Source organism: Alosa alosa, chromosome 16 (genome assembly GCF_017589495.1).
Source record: "Alosa alosa isolate M-15738 ecotype Scorff River chromosome 16, AALO_Geno_1.1, whole genome shotgun sequence".
Lineage (NCBI taxonomy): Eukaryota > Metazoa > Chordata > Actinopteri > Clupeiformes > Clupeidae > Alosa > Alosa alosa.
In genome coordinates this window covers 12,576,661-12,594,062 of record NC_063204.1, presented here as the reverse complement: position 1 = coordinate 12,594,062, position 17,402 = coordinate 12,576,661, and the positions used below count along the sequence as shown (strand labels likewise).

Here is a 17,402-nt window from a genome sequence, read left to right as displayed (position 1 = left end):
TCAGACCTTCTCTGCTGGACAAAAAGAGCGGCCTCTTCCTGCTGGAGAGCTGTTAGGACACACAGCTGTTCAGATGAGGCACTCTATTTTACACACACACAGCAGTTGTCGACCAGGGCCGGCGGAAGGCATGGGCATTCTGGGCAATTACCCTGGGCGCCAAACTACCAGGGGCGCCACAGCGCAGCGAGCTACAACATTGAAAACACATTGATTGTCAAATAATGACATAGATGGTTTAAATGCGGGAGCTGTAAGCAATTCATTTTCACTGATATCGGTTAAATAACAGTCATGAATGAGACGTTCAAAGCATAGTGCTGCAGAATACAGAAAAGTGCACAGGTTGAAAAACTTTTCTCCCGCGTGCCTGAATCGACAGGTTGCTAGCAGTGGAACGTAGCAGAGAGAAGACAATGTAATAAGGTAAAGTCTGAATCTCACCATGTCACCGAATCAGTGGCGCAATGAGCTCGTTTCCCCGCAATAACATGGTCCTATCGCGGGGTGATATGAGACAGCGACACTAGTAGTGCGTTCCTAATGTCACGTTTAAATGCACACCTAACAGATGGCATCATATTAAATACTGTAGGTAGACCAATTTTTGTAATAGTCTGTAATAATAATGTATGCTCCTTGACAAAAAGTTTACTGGGACAGCTTGTCCACTTAGCCTAATTGATGTAGCCTTCCTAAAACCAATGGGCCAGCTGTATCTGTTCAGCTGTTAATGAAATTAAAGAGTAGGCCCAGAGCCCTATAGTAGGTCTTGATTATTTAAGTGTTCAGCTGCATCATCAATTAAAGCCTGATCAGAGGCTTGGTCACTGATCTCATTTCAATTGGTGGTAATTGAGTAGGCCTATTTATAGGCTACTGAAAGAGTTGTGAGACCAAGGTTAGTCCAGCTCCCTGGTTGTAGGCTACTACTTTTATAAAAATGAGGCTTGGTTTGTGTTTTGTATTTCTTTACATTGGCCAAACATGTGGTATAAGCCTCGAAATAGTGCAAAGAGACGAGCTGCATCGTAAGGAAAGGTCTGAGAACATTCACACTGGGACCATTACTTTTGGCACAGGGGATATTTCACTGGGTCGAAATCTGGAATATGAGGGACGATCTGTTGGAGAAAACATTGCAGATGATGGCTCTGTTAAATTTCAAGCTGACGATCCACATCCTGGCCAGGTGGGTGGACAAAGCGCCACTGAAGACTTTAAGGCTTGGCATCGTATGAAACCAAATTTATTATGTACTAATGACCTCATGGAGTTCTCTGCACAAGGCCCTGGATGTTCTTCACTCCAGTTAGACAGAGGTAAGAAAAGTATTGAATTACTACTATTTATTTATTTATTTATTTATTTATTATTATTTTTTTCAGTGTACACGATAACTGTCTGTCGACATTAGTAACCTAATTCAGCTGATTCCTTGCAACCCTTTCACTTGCGGTGTTTGCATCAATAGCTTGTGACATTTTTTTTTTTTTTTTTTTTTTTTTTTTTTTTTTTTTTTTCTATTTTCTTTCTAACAGGTGGCATGCCTCTCTCATTAAGCCAGCTACCAGGAGACTGTGGCTACTCTGTGAAAAGGACTGCAGTGGGCCTTGTGTTTGTCGCCCCATTTGATGGTTGTGATGTTCTAAAACGGGTAAGCTATGGTTTTCATGTCACGTCAGGGGATTTTCTCTTTTAAATTGTCAGGGTGGGAGTAACATCCGCCCATAGAGATGCCATCAATCACTATGAAACAACTAATTTTCACTCCCTTTTAATGATTTATTTTTGACTTTAAAAACAACTACTTAATTACAGAAGCTGTTTAAGTAGAAATGTGTGTGGATTTTGGTCCATTAAGGAGAGAAGCCTACTGAATTTACCCCTTTTCCCCCTTTACCTGATTTCCCCTTAACCCCCCCCCCCCCTTAATCAAGGAATCCCTGAATTAACACCTGAAAATAAAATTAAGATCCTTATTGTCCTTAATCACAAATATAGGGACCCCCCTGACTTGACACCTTAAATGTAAGATTAAGGAAGTTCACACTCGCACATTAAAAAGGCAAGCTCACTTACTGTAACGGTGATCTCGACATATCCTGTTTTAGCATTCTGTTGCCTTCAGGCTTTTTTGTTGGCATACATTTCATGAATCGATTTTAGTAGCTTGAACAGTTAGACTTTCCTGGGTGAAGTCCAATCAACTCACCAGAGGGGTGGAAGCTAATGGTGAACATAATAAAAATTACATACAATTTGAATACCATTTGGTCCCTTGTAAACAGATATGTGTGCATAGGAGTGTCCTTACTGGTTGTAGATGAAAGGCTCTTAAACCAAAAGTGTTCCTGAAGTTGGGCAAAGGGACCCCAAGCAATTATTTAGCATTTCAATTAATGTGGGACATGTTTCAGTTTTGTTGAGCTAGGTAACCGGAGGGTTGCTGGTTCGAACCTTGACCAGTAGGCATGGCTGAAGTGCCCTTGAGCAAGGCACCTAACCCCTCACTGCTCACCGAGCGCCGCTGTTGCAGGCAGCTCAATGCGCTGGGATTCATGTGCTTCACCTCACTGTGCGTTCACTGTGTGCTGAGTTTCACTAATTCACAGATTGGGATAAATGCAGAGACCAAATTTCCCTCACGGGATCAAAAGAGTATATATACTTATACTTAGGTGTATGACTGCAATATTTTATGTCTTCCTCCAGGGAAATAGCCACTTGCTGCAGATGTTGTGGCACGACAATCCAGTAACCCTCTCCTGCTCTGCATCAAGCTCAGACCAAGTCTCTCCAGTTTTATCCACTACTCTAGCTCCAACCACAGAAGCACCTACCACAGCTGCTGGGCTTCCTCCACAGAATCAACAGTGGATGCCCCCCTTCTTTGGAGGCTACTACCCTGTAATGCCTGTGAAGACTCCCTCTGAAACTACTGTTGCACCAACTACAAAAGCACCTTCCACAGCTGCCGGGCTTCCTCCACAGAATCAACAGTGGATGCCCCCCTTCTTTGGAGGCTACTACCCTGTAATGCCTGTGAAGACTCCCTCTGAAACTACTGTTGCACCAACTACAAAAGCACCTTCCACAGCTGCCGGGCTTCCTCCACAGAATCAACAGTGGATGCCCCCCTTCTTTGGAGGCTACTACCCTGTAATGCCTGTGAAGACTCCCTCTGAAACTACTGTTGCACCTTCCCCCCCTAAAACTACTGTTGCACCTTCCACAGCTGCCGTGCTTCCTCCACAGAAGCAACAGTGGATGCATCCCCTCTTTGGAGGCTACTATCCTGTGAAGACTCCCCTGAAACCTACTGTTGCACCAACTACAAAAGCACCTTCCACAGCTGCCGGGCTTCCTCCACAGAATCAACAGTGGATGCCCCCCTTTGGAGGCTACTACCCTGTAATGCCTGTGAAGACTCCCTCTGAAACTACTATTGCACCTCCCCCCCCTGAAACTACTGCTGCACCTTGCCCCCTTAAAACTACTGTTGTACCAACTACAGAAGCACCTTCCACAGATGCAGAGCTTCCTCCACAGAATCCGTGGATGCATCCCCTCTTTGGAGGCTACTACCCTGTAATGCCTGTGAAGACTCCCTCTGAAACTACTATTGCACCTCCCCCTGAAACTACTGCTGCACCTTGCCCCCTTAAAACTACTGTTGCACCAACTACAGAAGCACCTTCCACAGATGCAGAGCTTCCTCCACAGAATCTGTGGATGCATCCCCTCTTTGGAGGCTACTACCCTGTAATGCCTGTGAAGACTCCCTCTGAAACTACTATTGCACCTCCCCCCCCTGAAACTACTGCTGCACCTTGCCCCCTTAAAACTACTGTTGCACCAACTACAGAAGCACCTTCCACAGATGCAGAGCTTCCTCCACAGAATCCGTGGATGCATCCCCTCTTTGGAGGCTACTACCCTGTAATGCCTGTGAAGACTCCTCTGAAACTACTATTGCACCTCCCCCTGAAACTACTGCTGCACCTTGCCCCCTTAAAACTACTGTTGCACCAACTACAGAAGCACCTTCCACAGATGCAGAGCTTCCTCCACAGAATCCGTGGATGCATCCCCTCTTTGGAGGCTACTACCCTGTAATGCCTGTGAAGACTCCCTCTGAAACTACTATTGCACTCCCCCTGAAACTACTGCTGCACCTTGCCCCCTTAAAACTACTGTTGCACCAACTACAGAAGCACCTTCCACAGATGCAGAGCTTCCTCCACAGAATCCGTGGATGCATCCCCTCTTTGGAGGCTACTACCCTGTAATGCCTGTGAAAACTCTCTAAAACTACTGTTGCACCAACTACAGAAGCACATTCTAGAGCTTCCACAGAATCAATGTGGAATCAATTCAACAGCACTCCAAAACCATTCCCTACTCAACCTTTTATTTTCCTACTCTTTATTCCAATATGTGTCATTTAATGCATATATTAAAAAGTGTATTTGGAATTTAGTTGTCCGAGATCATTTGTTCCAAGTTGCTTGTCGAGTGGTTTTACTGACTACTTGTCTCATGGTTTAGCCAAAACTGAAAGTTTAAAATTCTACTGCCATATTGCTTATGTGTGCATGATGATGATCAAGGTTTTAACACAATCCAAATTGACTCTTTGTTTCAACTCAAATGTGCCACAGGCAAGGATAAGGGTTTTGGGAGTCTGTACTCATCCTTCAAATTTTGTTTAGCTCAGTTTTTCTTCAGATAAAGAAAACCGATGGTCCTGCACTGATATCTGCAACACATAAGCAAGTAAATAAAGCTTTGGTGTCGAGTGTTCTAAGATTATACTACAATTTGATTCTTTGGAATTATGTATTTGTTTCTGATTGGCCAAGAGATGTTCCATGAGTTGGTTTTGTTCTTTCATAAAGATTTATTAATCACTTACATCAAAATATATACAATAAAAAGTCCCTGATCAGTGAAGTTAACTTAACTACTTTTTTTTTTTTTTTTTCTTGGGGGGGAAAAATGATGTAAAACAGTATGTACAATGTAAAATAGTTTATTTGGTCTACACTACTGAATTTTAATGTCAGTCATAATGGTGGGACTTGTGAAAAGTTTGAGAACCACTGTTCTAGGGGGTTTAAGCATACTCTCCACAGAATGCAATAAGCCTGCTGGATGTCCTTGGGCCTTTTGTAGGCATGGGTGACATGCACCAACAACTATCGCTGATCACCAATCCCTGAGCACTCTTGGGGATATACCTCTGCGTTATCATTGGTTGGATGTCAGTGGTTTAGAGTTCAAATTATCAATATACACTGCTCAAAAACATTTTTTGAAACCTTCCACCCTTTTTTCCATTCTCAAACTACATTCACAGAATGTCTGACAGTTCTTTCAAAACAAAAGTTTTACTTGTGCTCAGAACCAAACAGTGTCAATTTCAACAATTTTTTGAGCAGTATATTTGTTAAACAGATCCATGTCATTAATATAGTTGCATGGGGAGAGGTCTGACAACATATTTAAAATAGCTCACTCTGCCTTTGTGTGCTTGGCCCTTGATTAAAAAAACAGGCAGCTGCAAGCCTCACCACAATTTCAAATATATCCACACTGTAAAGTATCAATGTATGTATGCAATTATTCCAAAAATAATTCAGTGGAAATGCATGGATTCCAGTTGCTGCTACTGGAAGAAACTGGAATCCATGCATTTCCACTGAATTATTTTTGGAATCTGATGGAATTTATCATACCTGTTCATTCTTACTCGTTGCTCGACTTATCGTGACTAAATTCAAGATGGCTGCAAACGTTAAACTTCGTGAAGATACTGTCTGTATAAATCGTCTTGTAAGTAAACTACCAGTGCTTTTTCAAAGTTCTCAATGTCTCGTTTTAAATGTCAGGGCCCTAGGAAGTCTACCAATGAAGTGTGGAGATACATTGAGCCTCGTAAATGGGTGTAAAACAGTGATTTATTTGCATGGCTAGCCCGATGCCGAAGCACCACTACTGAAAAAGTTGTTGGTAGCATCGGCTAACTAGCGCCAAATTTTGGAGTGCAGGGGACAAGTCGAGATGGGCTATGAGACATACGTTCACACTCGGTATCATGTTTCAATACACTTTAGGTCAATATCACACCGAAATTCTCCTTTAACTATTAGGCTGCACAGGGCTGATGCTGAACAGGGAGATGGAATGTTGCCTGATGCAAACATACTCGCACAGCGACTGTTTTGGGAGCGTGTGTGTGTGTGTTTTTTGTGTGAGATAGAGAGAGTGCGTGCATGCCTGTGTGTTTTGTGTGTATATGTGAGTGTGAATGTGTGTGCATGTGTGTGTGTGTGTGTGTGTGTGTGTGTGTGTGTGTGTGTGTGTATGTGTGTGTGTCACTGTGTGTGTCCAGACTGATTCATTCCTGTTGAATATTTAGCAGCTCTGTCCCAACCCACTGCGCTCAGGTTGACTGGGATGAGGGCGAGATATTGAGCCGCTCATGAGGGAGCTGGTAAATCACACACACACACACCCTCTCTCTCTCTCACACAAACACACAAACACACAAACACACACACACACACACAGTCACATACAGTACATACACATCTTCACACACAATAACACACACATGTATACTTTTATATAAATACACGTCCAAGCGTGCATACACACACACAAACACATACACACAGTAGCTGAGATAACATAGAACAGAACAGATTTCAACACTTCGCAAGGGTTTCACGGCATTCCAAAGCTATCCTGCTCACCCAGAGAGAGAGAGAGAATGAGAGAGCATAAGAGAGAGAGAGAGAGAGAGAGAATATTTCAGGCTTGCGGATGCTGCAGACCTTCTGTGATTGCAGAGAATCTCATCTCTCCTCAGATGGGTTGTGACCCTGTGGACATCCTGGACCTTCAACATCATGTTGATGTCTGATCCCCTAAAGCTGCTTGGACCGACGCACGCACGCACGCATGCACGCACGCGCGTTGATGTCTAATCCCCTGGAGCTGCCATGCGCTGCCTGGGGTGAGGAGAGCTCTCCTCTCTGGTAATGGGGTAGCAAAGCTCAGAGTTTCATTAAAATACATCCACGGGCACAGACAAATACACACACACACTCACTCACTCTCTCTCTCTGTCTCTCTGTCTCTGTCTCTCTCTCTCTCACACACACACACAAGCTACTCTTATAAATCTTTACACTAAGACTATATCCACATAAAAGGCATAACAGCAAACATAAACAGGGGGATATTATTCAAAAGGCCTTCTTCAAAAACTAATAGACTAGCCCACTGATGCCCCCCACAGAAAGAGAGAGATGAGGAAATGAGTAGATTCCTCTCATCATGCCACAACAACACCGCTGACAATCACCTCTTAATTACCAGCTATTACCTTTTCATTCGGACATTCAGACACACACACACACACACACCATTATCAGCTTCACAGACTAGCGCTGGCGTTAATGTGATTGTGTGAGGGGTTGGAATCAGCACTCACACACATGTGCTGATTATTATTATAAGAGAATTTTAGAACCTTGAATTGTTGTGGAATGGAATCTTATGTTAGAATGTTCAAAAACCCACACCTTTAAGGTTTAAGGTGCTCAACATAGGCTACATACCCTGCAGCTTTGGCTTTCCCATAGTTTCACCGGCATTTATTAGTCTGGGGAAGGGCCACACCCACTGGAGCTTAGGTGTCCCACATTAGGCAGTGTCCCACAATAGGACAATTTAGTATACCTTTCTAGCCCACTAATCTGCCATTTGTGATATGTCTGTCAGTGTTTGCTATGACTGTGAGCAGATTCTGCCATCACCTGTTTTGTGGTCTTGACTAAGAGGCTTGATTCCTGTAGGTTTGAATGGGACACACACATGTGTGAGGTGATCCCTCATTCTAATACTATAACACAAAAAGCACAGCAATTAAACCATCTGAACACCTCCTTCCAGACCACGAGTGCCTTTGGGAGCCATGCACACTCATACACTCATGTCCAATTCTTTCCGAGTCACTCCTGCTGTTTTGGGCAAGTATGGGAGGCAATAAATACCCCCTGCAATTAATACCCACCTAGGGGCAGATGCATCGATAGCAGGACTGCATTGTATGGATTGGAAATCAATCATGGAAGTGGACATATACTGTGTGTGTTTGCGTGTGTGTGTGGGCAAAATTGATTCAAGATTAATTGATAATACAGCAATTAGCTACAGTCAAGCTATTTATTAATTTCTGATTGAACGAGAGGCATTCTATATCTACATCCCCACTCAACCTCTTAGTAATCACTCCACATTTTGTATTAAATTGTCCAACGCAAACATTCCATACATGCAAACCAAGAGAGCATTCATTTCTTAACATCACATTTGACAGTTATTGAATTAAACAGAGTAGGCTGAATGTCCAGATTAATGTGATAAGCACGTAAACAAATTACTGCCTTTCTCACTCAACTTGGCAGCAGGGTGACATTTTCCTTTGATTGACAACAAGATGCCAATACTAAACTGGAACTAATTGTGGCGGTGCAGGCATATAGAAAACTCACTAATGAGGAAAACTCAATTTGATGTCTTTGAACTTGATTGGTTGGAAGTGGAACTGTTATATAATAGCAATATGGCAAGGATAAGTCCACAGCGGTGGTTCGGCCGTAGGCACAAGGCCCGAGGCCAAGATTCATCCTGGAGCAGAGATAAGAATCTCCATAACACACACAGACACACGCAGGAGTCACTAATGAAACAAACATGGGTGTGTGAGGATACAAAACATGCACAGGATGAACTGGGAGCTATTGACCAGTACTGAAGACCTGTGCTTGTTTTTTGGTTTGTTTATTTCTGGAACTTTCTGAGGAAGTGTCCTCTCTGTGCACGACCTCGTTGACCCTGGAGATGGTCTCTGGCTGGCTGTAAGCTCTGAGTGAATGCAGGGTTTGTGTCCCTACAGGGAGTAGAGTGTGTGTGTGTGTGTGTGAGTGACAGGACACCAGCTCCTCTCTCCTCTTCCTCCTTTTCACCTTTCTCACGCCTTGTCATCTCCTCCTCTACCACACCCTCCCTCAGTGTGTGTGTGTGTGTGTGTATGCATAATTGACAGGATCACATGCCGAGTGTGACAATCAATTATCCCACTCCTTTCAGTCGACCACCGCCTTAATTGCAACTTGTCTTCAGGAGAGCAAAGGGAGCAGAATAGAGGAACAGGGCAGAGAACAGAGCCATTTCCCAGCCAAAGCCCTTTATCCCCCAAGGACACACACACACGCGCCGAGACTAACAATCACTTAAAAAGGCACCTGTAGGGGGTGCTGTGGCACAACTGGCTGCAGCACCTGTGCCACAGTTGGGCCCAGGTGCCCATGGGGTCCCTGGTTCAAATTCGACTCGGGTTATTTCCCATCTCAGCCCATCTCTCCAGCCCACTTCCTGTCCATCTTCTCACTGTCCTTTGAGATAAGGGGAAAAAAACATACTTAACCTGTAAGAGGAGTGAATTATTTTCCTAGTTCCTTCTAGAATTCTACACAAACAATCTCAAAATCAACAATTTCAGTGTTCAACCACCCCGGATGATTCAGATGTGATGCTAACCTGCGGACCTTATACTGACCTTATACGGACCTTATATGTGTGAAAGACATACATGCACATTACAGAAACTCCGTGTTGTTGTTGAGTGAGGGGTGGGGGCTTGTAGAGTTCACAAGAGGCGAGATATGACGCAGAATATATGTGGCCGCTGTCACAGCTGCTGTTTGTTTACAAAGTGTATGCATTATGTAGGCTAAAGAAGAAAAATGTATTGTGCGTAGGCTAATACTTGAAGTAGTCACGTAAGTGCACATACTTGAAACTGACCTAAAGTATTTGTGTGTGCTTCAAATAAACACATTTATCTGTTTTCAACGTTATGTAGCAGAATTACTTGGCTATGGAACCCCAAATCTGGTTTGCGTTGGAGAGAGCATGCACAAACTGTATGGTACCTTCATGGTAATCATATGGCCATCCTATACAACGTTTTTAAGCAACAAACAAAATACTAACATAACAGTGAAGTGGTTCATTTTTTCATGGTTTATTTTTTCAAAAAGCATCCTCTCCCCATGTGTCTATTGCATTTACGTAAGGAGCTTGGAACAAAGTTGTGTTTTCTTCGTTTTCATTTTCTCTAGGCATATTTATGCTCAACAAATATCGGGGATTTGTCGGGGATATATTGCGATGCAGTTGTAGGCTACATCAACGTGTCTCTTGCCGTTCCCTTCATGTGTTCTATCACAATGCTGTCCGCCCTCATGGACAGTAGCTCCATGTCCATGTCTGCATCTTTCCAGGTCGGAGATTTTCTAGACAGCACTATGCCACTCCATCATGACACTGGCATTTAAGTCAGATTTAACCACATGGACGCACAAAAGAAACGTCACCGACACGCCCTCTCACTAGGTGTGAATTTTAACCGCATGTTCTACGCTTCGTTTAGACACAGTACATGTACACAGTACATTTACATAATGTCCGGAGGAAATACTAGGGGGGAAGCAGTAGAACAACCAGCTAAGTTCGGACTTCCATATGACCGTTTAACATCAGCAGAACCTCCGGTCTTACACGTATGTCTGAAAGCCCTAATTGTGAACCTAAGAGTCCATGCCTGTAGACCCTGCAATTCCTATGTCACAAATGCAGGGAATGGATTTCACAGGAGCAGAGACTCTCTAGCGTTCAGAGAGAGACATGTGAGAGGGCTTCTAAAGGGGGGATAAAAACATCTCTGGATTCATCCAACAGAAATACAGAAATAGTCTGTAATTGGGAGATGTTTTGAGAGACACACATCATTAATTTTGCATTTCCTGGAAACAGCCTTTAACAGTCCTTTATAACTGATGACAAATACACTAATGGTCGTGTTGAGAGCAAAGAGAAAATCGACTATGTGTATTTCTATTTTTTTCTTCTTTATCTGTAGCTAATACAACGTTTTAAAAAAGCCATACTCCCATTACTGTGTGTGTGTGTGTACACATGTATATCAGTGTGTGTGTGTGTGTGTGTCAGTGTGTCAGTGTGTGTGCACGCGTGTATCATTTTGTGTGTGTGTGTGTGTGTGTGTGTGTGTGTGTGTGTGTTGTATGTGTGCTGTGTGTTGCTCTGATTCTTACTGACTGATGTTTGCATCACTAACAGAACAGGACTGTTGATGGTGACTGTGACCGGAGAGGGACAGTGACCGCATGATGATGCATCACACATCGACCTCCACAGCCACCAACACCCCCTACAGTACCTCCTCCCTAGAGCAAGCGTCGTCATTATACACAATCGACAGCTAAGAGTGTGAGTGTGTGTGTGTGTGTGTGTGTGTGGCAACAGAACCGGTGTGAGTAAAGAGTCTGACGTGTGCTTACTAGTAATGCGTTTGTGTGTGTGTGTGTGTGTGTTTGTGTGTGTGTATGTCTGAGTGTGAGTGGGTGAATATAGCTTGAGTCCTCTGATAGCTGGCATGTCTCCAAGCTTCCACTAGCTTAAGATATCCTCATTCACCCCATCAGATGACACTTCTCTGTGTGTGTTTGTGTTTGTGCCGATCTGATTCTTCCTGACTATCTGGACGTGCATGACCAATGTAACAGGAGCAGGGACAGCAGGGAGTGTGGAATGATATGGTAATAAGTTTGTGTGTGTGTGTATGTGTGTGAGTGTGTGTGTATGTGTGTGTTTATATGTATATGTGAGTGTGTGTTAGTGTGTGTGTGTGTGAGAGAGAGAGAGAGAGAGAGTGTGGTGATAGAGCTGATGTGCACAGAGAGAGTTTTTCATTGAGGAGACAGGGATGGATTCAGACACCTGCTACAGTCATCTCCACACACTCCATTTCAACATGTCCTGGAGAGAGAGACACGTGTGTGTGTGTGTGTGTGTGTGTGTGTGTGTGTGTGTGTGTGTGGCGTCAATTGAGAGACAGGAACTGTATTAATTCAGATGGAGTCAGTTGGAGTTCCATGTTGCAAGAAAGAACAGCCTGATCTGATCTGATCTGATGGGAGGGCAGATGGAAAGATACAAGTGACATGCATGCTTACCAGTGTGTGTGTGTGTGTGTGTGTGTGTGTGTGTGTGTGTGTGTGTGTGTCAATGTGATATTGGGTGAATATAGCCAGAGTCCTCTGATAGCTGGCATTTACCCAAGCTTCTACTAGACTTAGATATCCTCATTCACCCCATCAGATGACACTTCTGTGTACTAGTGTGTATGTGCATGTGTGCGTGCGGACATATGTGCATTTGTGTGTGTGTGTGTGTGTGTGTGTGTGTGTGTGTGTGTGTGTGTGTGTTTGTGACTGAGGTGGCCTCATTGTGCCAGTCCTCTGGCAGCCCTTCTCTTTGTTTCGGTCAGAAGGGCACAGACAGAGAGACGGGCACAGACAGGGCACCATCATCTATCAAGACACACACACACACACACTCCATCTCTCTCTCTCACACACACACACACACAGACAAACACACTCTCTCACACACACACACAAACACACACTCTCTCTCTCTCTCTCTCTCTCACACACACACACAGAGACACACACACAGACACACACACACACACACAAATAAACATTGCATAAGGGCATTATCAACTTACCCCCCCACACACACACACACACATACAGACACAGAGAGATAGAGGACGGAGAAATGCAAACCAGTTCTCTCTGAAAGGAGTAAATGTATTGAATTGATCAATTAGGTTGCCCTGTCTCATCACTTTATCAGGGAGAGATGAAGAGACTGATGAGACACACACACACACACACACACACACACACACACACACACACACACACACACACACCTCACATATAGCACTTGTGACACCCCAGCTCTACCGTGCTGGGTCTTCCTCTTTCTCCCTGACTTTGTGTGTGGCTTGATCTTGTCTGTTCCTGTCTTGGCCTGTAGGAGGAGCTGTGGAGGTTCTATCAAGGTGGCTAATTGATGGCCTAATTGGAGGGTGTATATAATCAGTGGTCTCCAGTTGGTTCCCGCTCTGACACTGCAATCACGAGCACACTCCTGGCAGGGCTGGCAGCAGGGCTGATCCTTTACTTTTGCACTACCCATTCACATGCTGACCTACACATCAGTTTTGCTTTTCCTTACACATACTGACTTTGTAAATATATCAGTTAATAAATATACTTTTGTTTAAAATATACTTTGGTGTGGTCTCCCCTTCATGTCGTGCTCACTCCGAGCCAAGTGGTCGCGACACACTACACACACAGATGACACTCGGCTCTGCTGAAACCTTGAAACCTCATTGTAATTCTGACAGGAATTTAAGATGACATTGTCACTGAGTGGGTCTGCCACATCATGTGTATGTCAGTTTGTGTGTGTGTCTGACTCTCTACTAGTTGGTAACATGTTCTGCAGTGTGTGTGTGTGTGTGTGTGTGGCGAGTTGCGTGACTATATTGAGGGCAGAGAGTACTTCTGCTGGAGTGTCAGCTTCTTTGCATTTGTCCTCTGTGTGTGTGTCAGTGTGTGTGTGTGTTTGTTTGTGTGTGTGTGCATGTGTTTGAGTGTGTGTGTGTGAGTTTGTGTATGTGTGTTTGTTTGTGTGTGTGTGTGTGTGTGTGTGTGTGTGTGTGTGTGTGTGTGTGTGTGTGTGTTGAAATGTGTGTTTGAATGTGTTTGCTTGCGTGTGTGTGTTTACGTGTGTTTGAGTGTGTGTGTGCACGTGTGTTTGAGTGTGTGTGTGCATGTGTGTCTGTGTGTCCTTTCAATACATCTCACCTGTAAAGGAAATGGAATGTGTGTGTTCATGTATCAGAGTGCCCTCTGCATTTGTGTGTCAGAAGATAAAGTACCTATCTCTCTGTTACTCTGCCCTGTGTCTGAGTTTTACCTGTGTGTGTGTGTGTGTGTGTGTGTGTTTCTGTGTGTGCTGTCTCTCTTTTGCTGCTGGCAAACTGAAGCAGGCCAAGTAAGGCAGATTGGGGTCAAATGCCATGGCAACCCCAGCTCTCATCCACCCCAGAAGCTCCAGACAGGCCAGGGCATACTCACACGCACATTCACACACACACACACCCTCCACACACACACACAATCTTTCTCTCTCTCTCTCTCTCTCTCTCTCGCACTCTCTATCACACAGACACACACGTACTGTAAACACACACACACACACACATACACAATCTTTCTCTCTCTCGCACTCTCTATCACACAGACAGACATGCAAACACACACACACACACACCCACACCTCACACATCTCACACAAACAGACATACATGCAACAACAGGTGCTCTCTACTGCCATGTTAACATTTTATGACGCAGATTTGCGAGTAACAGAGCAGTGTCAGGCCCCCTGTACTGGTAAGAGTCATGACAGCTGCCATAGTAGTGATGTTTGATGGTTTGACAGAGTTTTAGTCAAGGAATAATGGCATCTAATGCTGTGACATTTCAGGTAACATGATATTGGAGCATCACAGAACATCAGCTGTGACAGCCAGAGGTATGATTAAGGCATGTGTTATGACATGTTTATGACCGTGTGTGTGTGTCGGTGTCGTTGTGAGCATGCGTGCGCACACGCATGTGTGTGTGTGTGTATGGAGGGTGTGTGCGTGTGTTGTTTGTTAGGGCATGTGTTATAACATGTTGATGACTTGTAACCTCATGAAAAAAGGCTCATGTAAACATGTTTGCAATTGGTTAAGTTAATTCTTGGTCTGTTGTCTGGCGTTGATATGGAAGAACTGTGGCATGTTCACAGCCTTATTTTACCTATAATTTGCTTTGGGCAATGAAAATATTCCCTTTGAAAGATTAGTGATACCTTTGTAAAGTGAAGCGGTCCACATTGGTAATTTCCAATAAAAGCACTGGCGCTTACTCGAGGTTGCATCATGGAGGAGCGAGCTGAGCCGGTAGCCTGAGGATGCTGGGTAATAATTCTATTTTTCTGCCTTTCTGCTCCTCTGATTCTCCAGCTTCATGCTTTTTTGTCTGAAATAAAAGAGCCACAGAATGAACAAGCCAACAGGAGAGAGAGGGAGAGTAAGAGAGAGATGGAAAAGAGAGAGAAGTGAATAGAGAGAGAGAGAATTATTAGAGAAAGAGGAAGATGACGAGAGGAGAAGTGCAGAGAAGGTCATGGGAATCATTAGAAGATTTATAACAGCATGATCACAGGCAGAAAAGGAGCAGAGGAAGGGATAGAGAGAAACAGTGAGAGAGAAGGAGAAAGAGAGAGAAGAGTAAAAAAAATAAGAAAACAGTAGCAAACTGGACTAGAGAGAGAAAGAAAGAGAGAGAGGAGAGAAATAGAGAAAGGGAGAAGTATCAACGTCTTCCTCCAGGTGACGCTGTCTCTTCACCTGGGTGCCCAGCCGCTTCAGGTGAAGATCACATACTGCATGGTGGAGCGGCAGAGGTCAAAAGGCATTCATAAACCCACAGCAGATCTGAACATACACACACACACACACACACACACACACACATACATATAATATGCACACATATATACACACACACAGTCATGCCCTGCTCTAGGGGTTACAGAACACGAACAAAAACATTTTTGACATGTCAGGAAGCAAAAATTACCATGAAGGATAAATTGAAAGTATATATTTAGTTATTTTAGTTATATTTAGTTATAAAATAAAGTAATAGCAAAAAGAAGAATGAATCAGAACTAAGGCTGTAAAACAGTCCAAAGAAAGTCCAAACAAAAGGCCTTAAATGAGTTGTAAAAGTCCAACTTCAGAAAATAAAAGTCCTGCCACATTTGCTCCAACCATTCACTAAATCAGCTGAATCTAATAAGTGCAACTCCTCAGCCAGGTAGATGAGCTAATTGATGATATCACCTGTGTTAAGTTGTTATGACTCTTTGGGTCATTTCTGTGTGTTCCTTGTGTCTGTTCTCTCGTTGTGTGTCTGCTAGGCTGATTGGTGCAGCTGATTGGTGTGGTGATCCAATTGGACACCACGTCCACCTGCCCCTTTAAAAGTGTCTGGCTGACGTCTTACGGGAGCTCTCGCTCTTGCTTGCTTTGCGGATCACTTTTCGTTGGCTCCACTGCTCCCGCACTCCGTTGCCACTAGGGGCAGCCTCGGGGCATTGCCTGTGCAACCACTGTCGATTTTCCACTCCCTGGGGTGAGAGACCAGGAGAGAGTGCCTGGCTACAGAGGCCTACGTTTAGGCCTTGTTTTTTATTTAAACAATTTTTCTATTAATAAATACACGTTAATGTTACGTTTCGTTGTCTGCCCGTTTCTCACAATTCAAATACTTTGTTATGTCCCACAAGCCCTAGACCAGGATATAACAAAGTGCACAGGTACATTAGAAACAATACATGGTAGGACTTTTAGTTTTTGAAGCCGGACTTTTACACCTCTGCTTAAAAGCAGGCCCTAGTCTCCCACTCTGAGAGCGTGCAGGAGCGACGGTAACAACATTGTCCAGAGCGCGTGGCTTTCGCTGAGCAGTGGAGCAGAATACAGTAGCATGGTGTGACAGTGACCAAAGTGCGTGTTCTCCCAGCGGGTCATAATAAGACCCTTTTAAAGAGTGGAGCCCCAATTTGACCCTTCGCTAAGTCCTGCCCATCGGACCCAGATGAGCCAATGGCTCTGCAGTAGCTCCGCACAGGCTGACACACTCAGAGAGAGAGAGAGAGAGAGAGAGATATTGTTCTACACTACACTGTCCCAAGCTAAAGCTAAAGCAGCAGTTTGTTTACAACCATTGTGTTTTAGTTTACACAAAAGGAGGATTCAACAAGCACCAAACCCAGCAACCCTGCAGCAGCAGCAGGAGGAGCAGCGGGAGGAGGAGGAATAGGAAGAGCAGGACCTGCAGGAGGAGCAGCAGCAGCGGTACGAGGAGGAGCAGTAGCCGCAGAGGAGGAGCAGAAGGAGGAGGAAGAACAGCAGCAGCAACAGACGGAGGAGCAGCAGTAGCAAGAGTATAGCAACAGAAGAAGGAGCAGCAGCAGGGGGAGCAGCAGCAGCTGCAGGAGAGAAAGCTTCTTCCTTTTCCATTTATGGGGCTCTGCAGATGTTTTGATATTTGCAGAGGAAAAAGCCTGCCTCCTATGGAGAAGTCACGCGCCCCATTATTCAGTAGGAATCATAAATCCTGAATCTCTGAGATCTTTACTTGGACCAACTTATTCTCTATAACAGTGGTTCTCAACCTTTTTTTTAGTGATGTACCCCTGTAAAATATTTTTTCAGCCAAGTACCCCCTAACCAGCGCAAAAATTTTTTAGTTGAGAAACACCAGTGTCAAATTTATTAAACTTTGGAACTGATACATGGAACACATACAAAATTCCAA

General features: G+C 44.2%; 1 protein-coding gene across 1 annotated transcript; it reads left to right on the top strand.

The window, feature by feature from the left end:
• The first annotated feature begins 889 nt into the window (after positions 1-889).
• On the top strand, positions 890-17,023 carry LOC125309887 (mucin-2-like). The gene is made up of 4 exons (XM_048267003.1): positions 890-1,322; positions 1,542-1,657; positions 2,716-3,942; positions 16,820-17,023. Exons 1-4 carry the CDS (start codon positions 944-946, stop codon positions 17,021-17,023), a joined length of 1,926 nt encoding a protein of 641 aa, XP_048122960.1. The 5' UTR covers positions 890-943.
• The last annotated feature ends 379 nt before the right edge of the window (positions 17,024-17,402 follow it).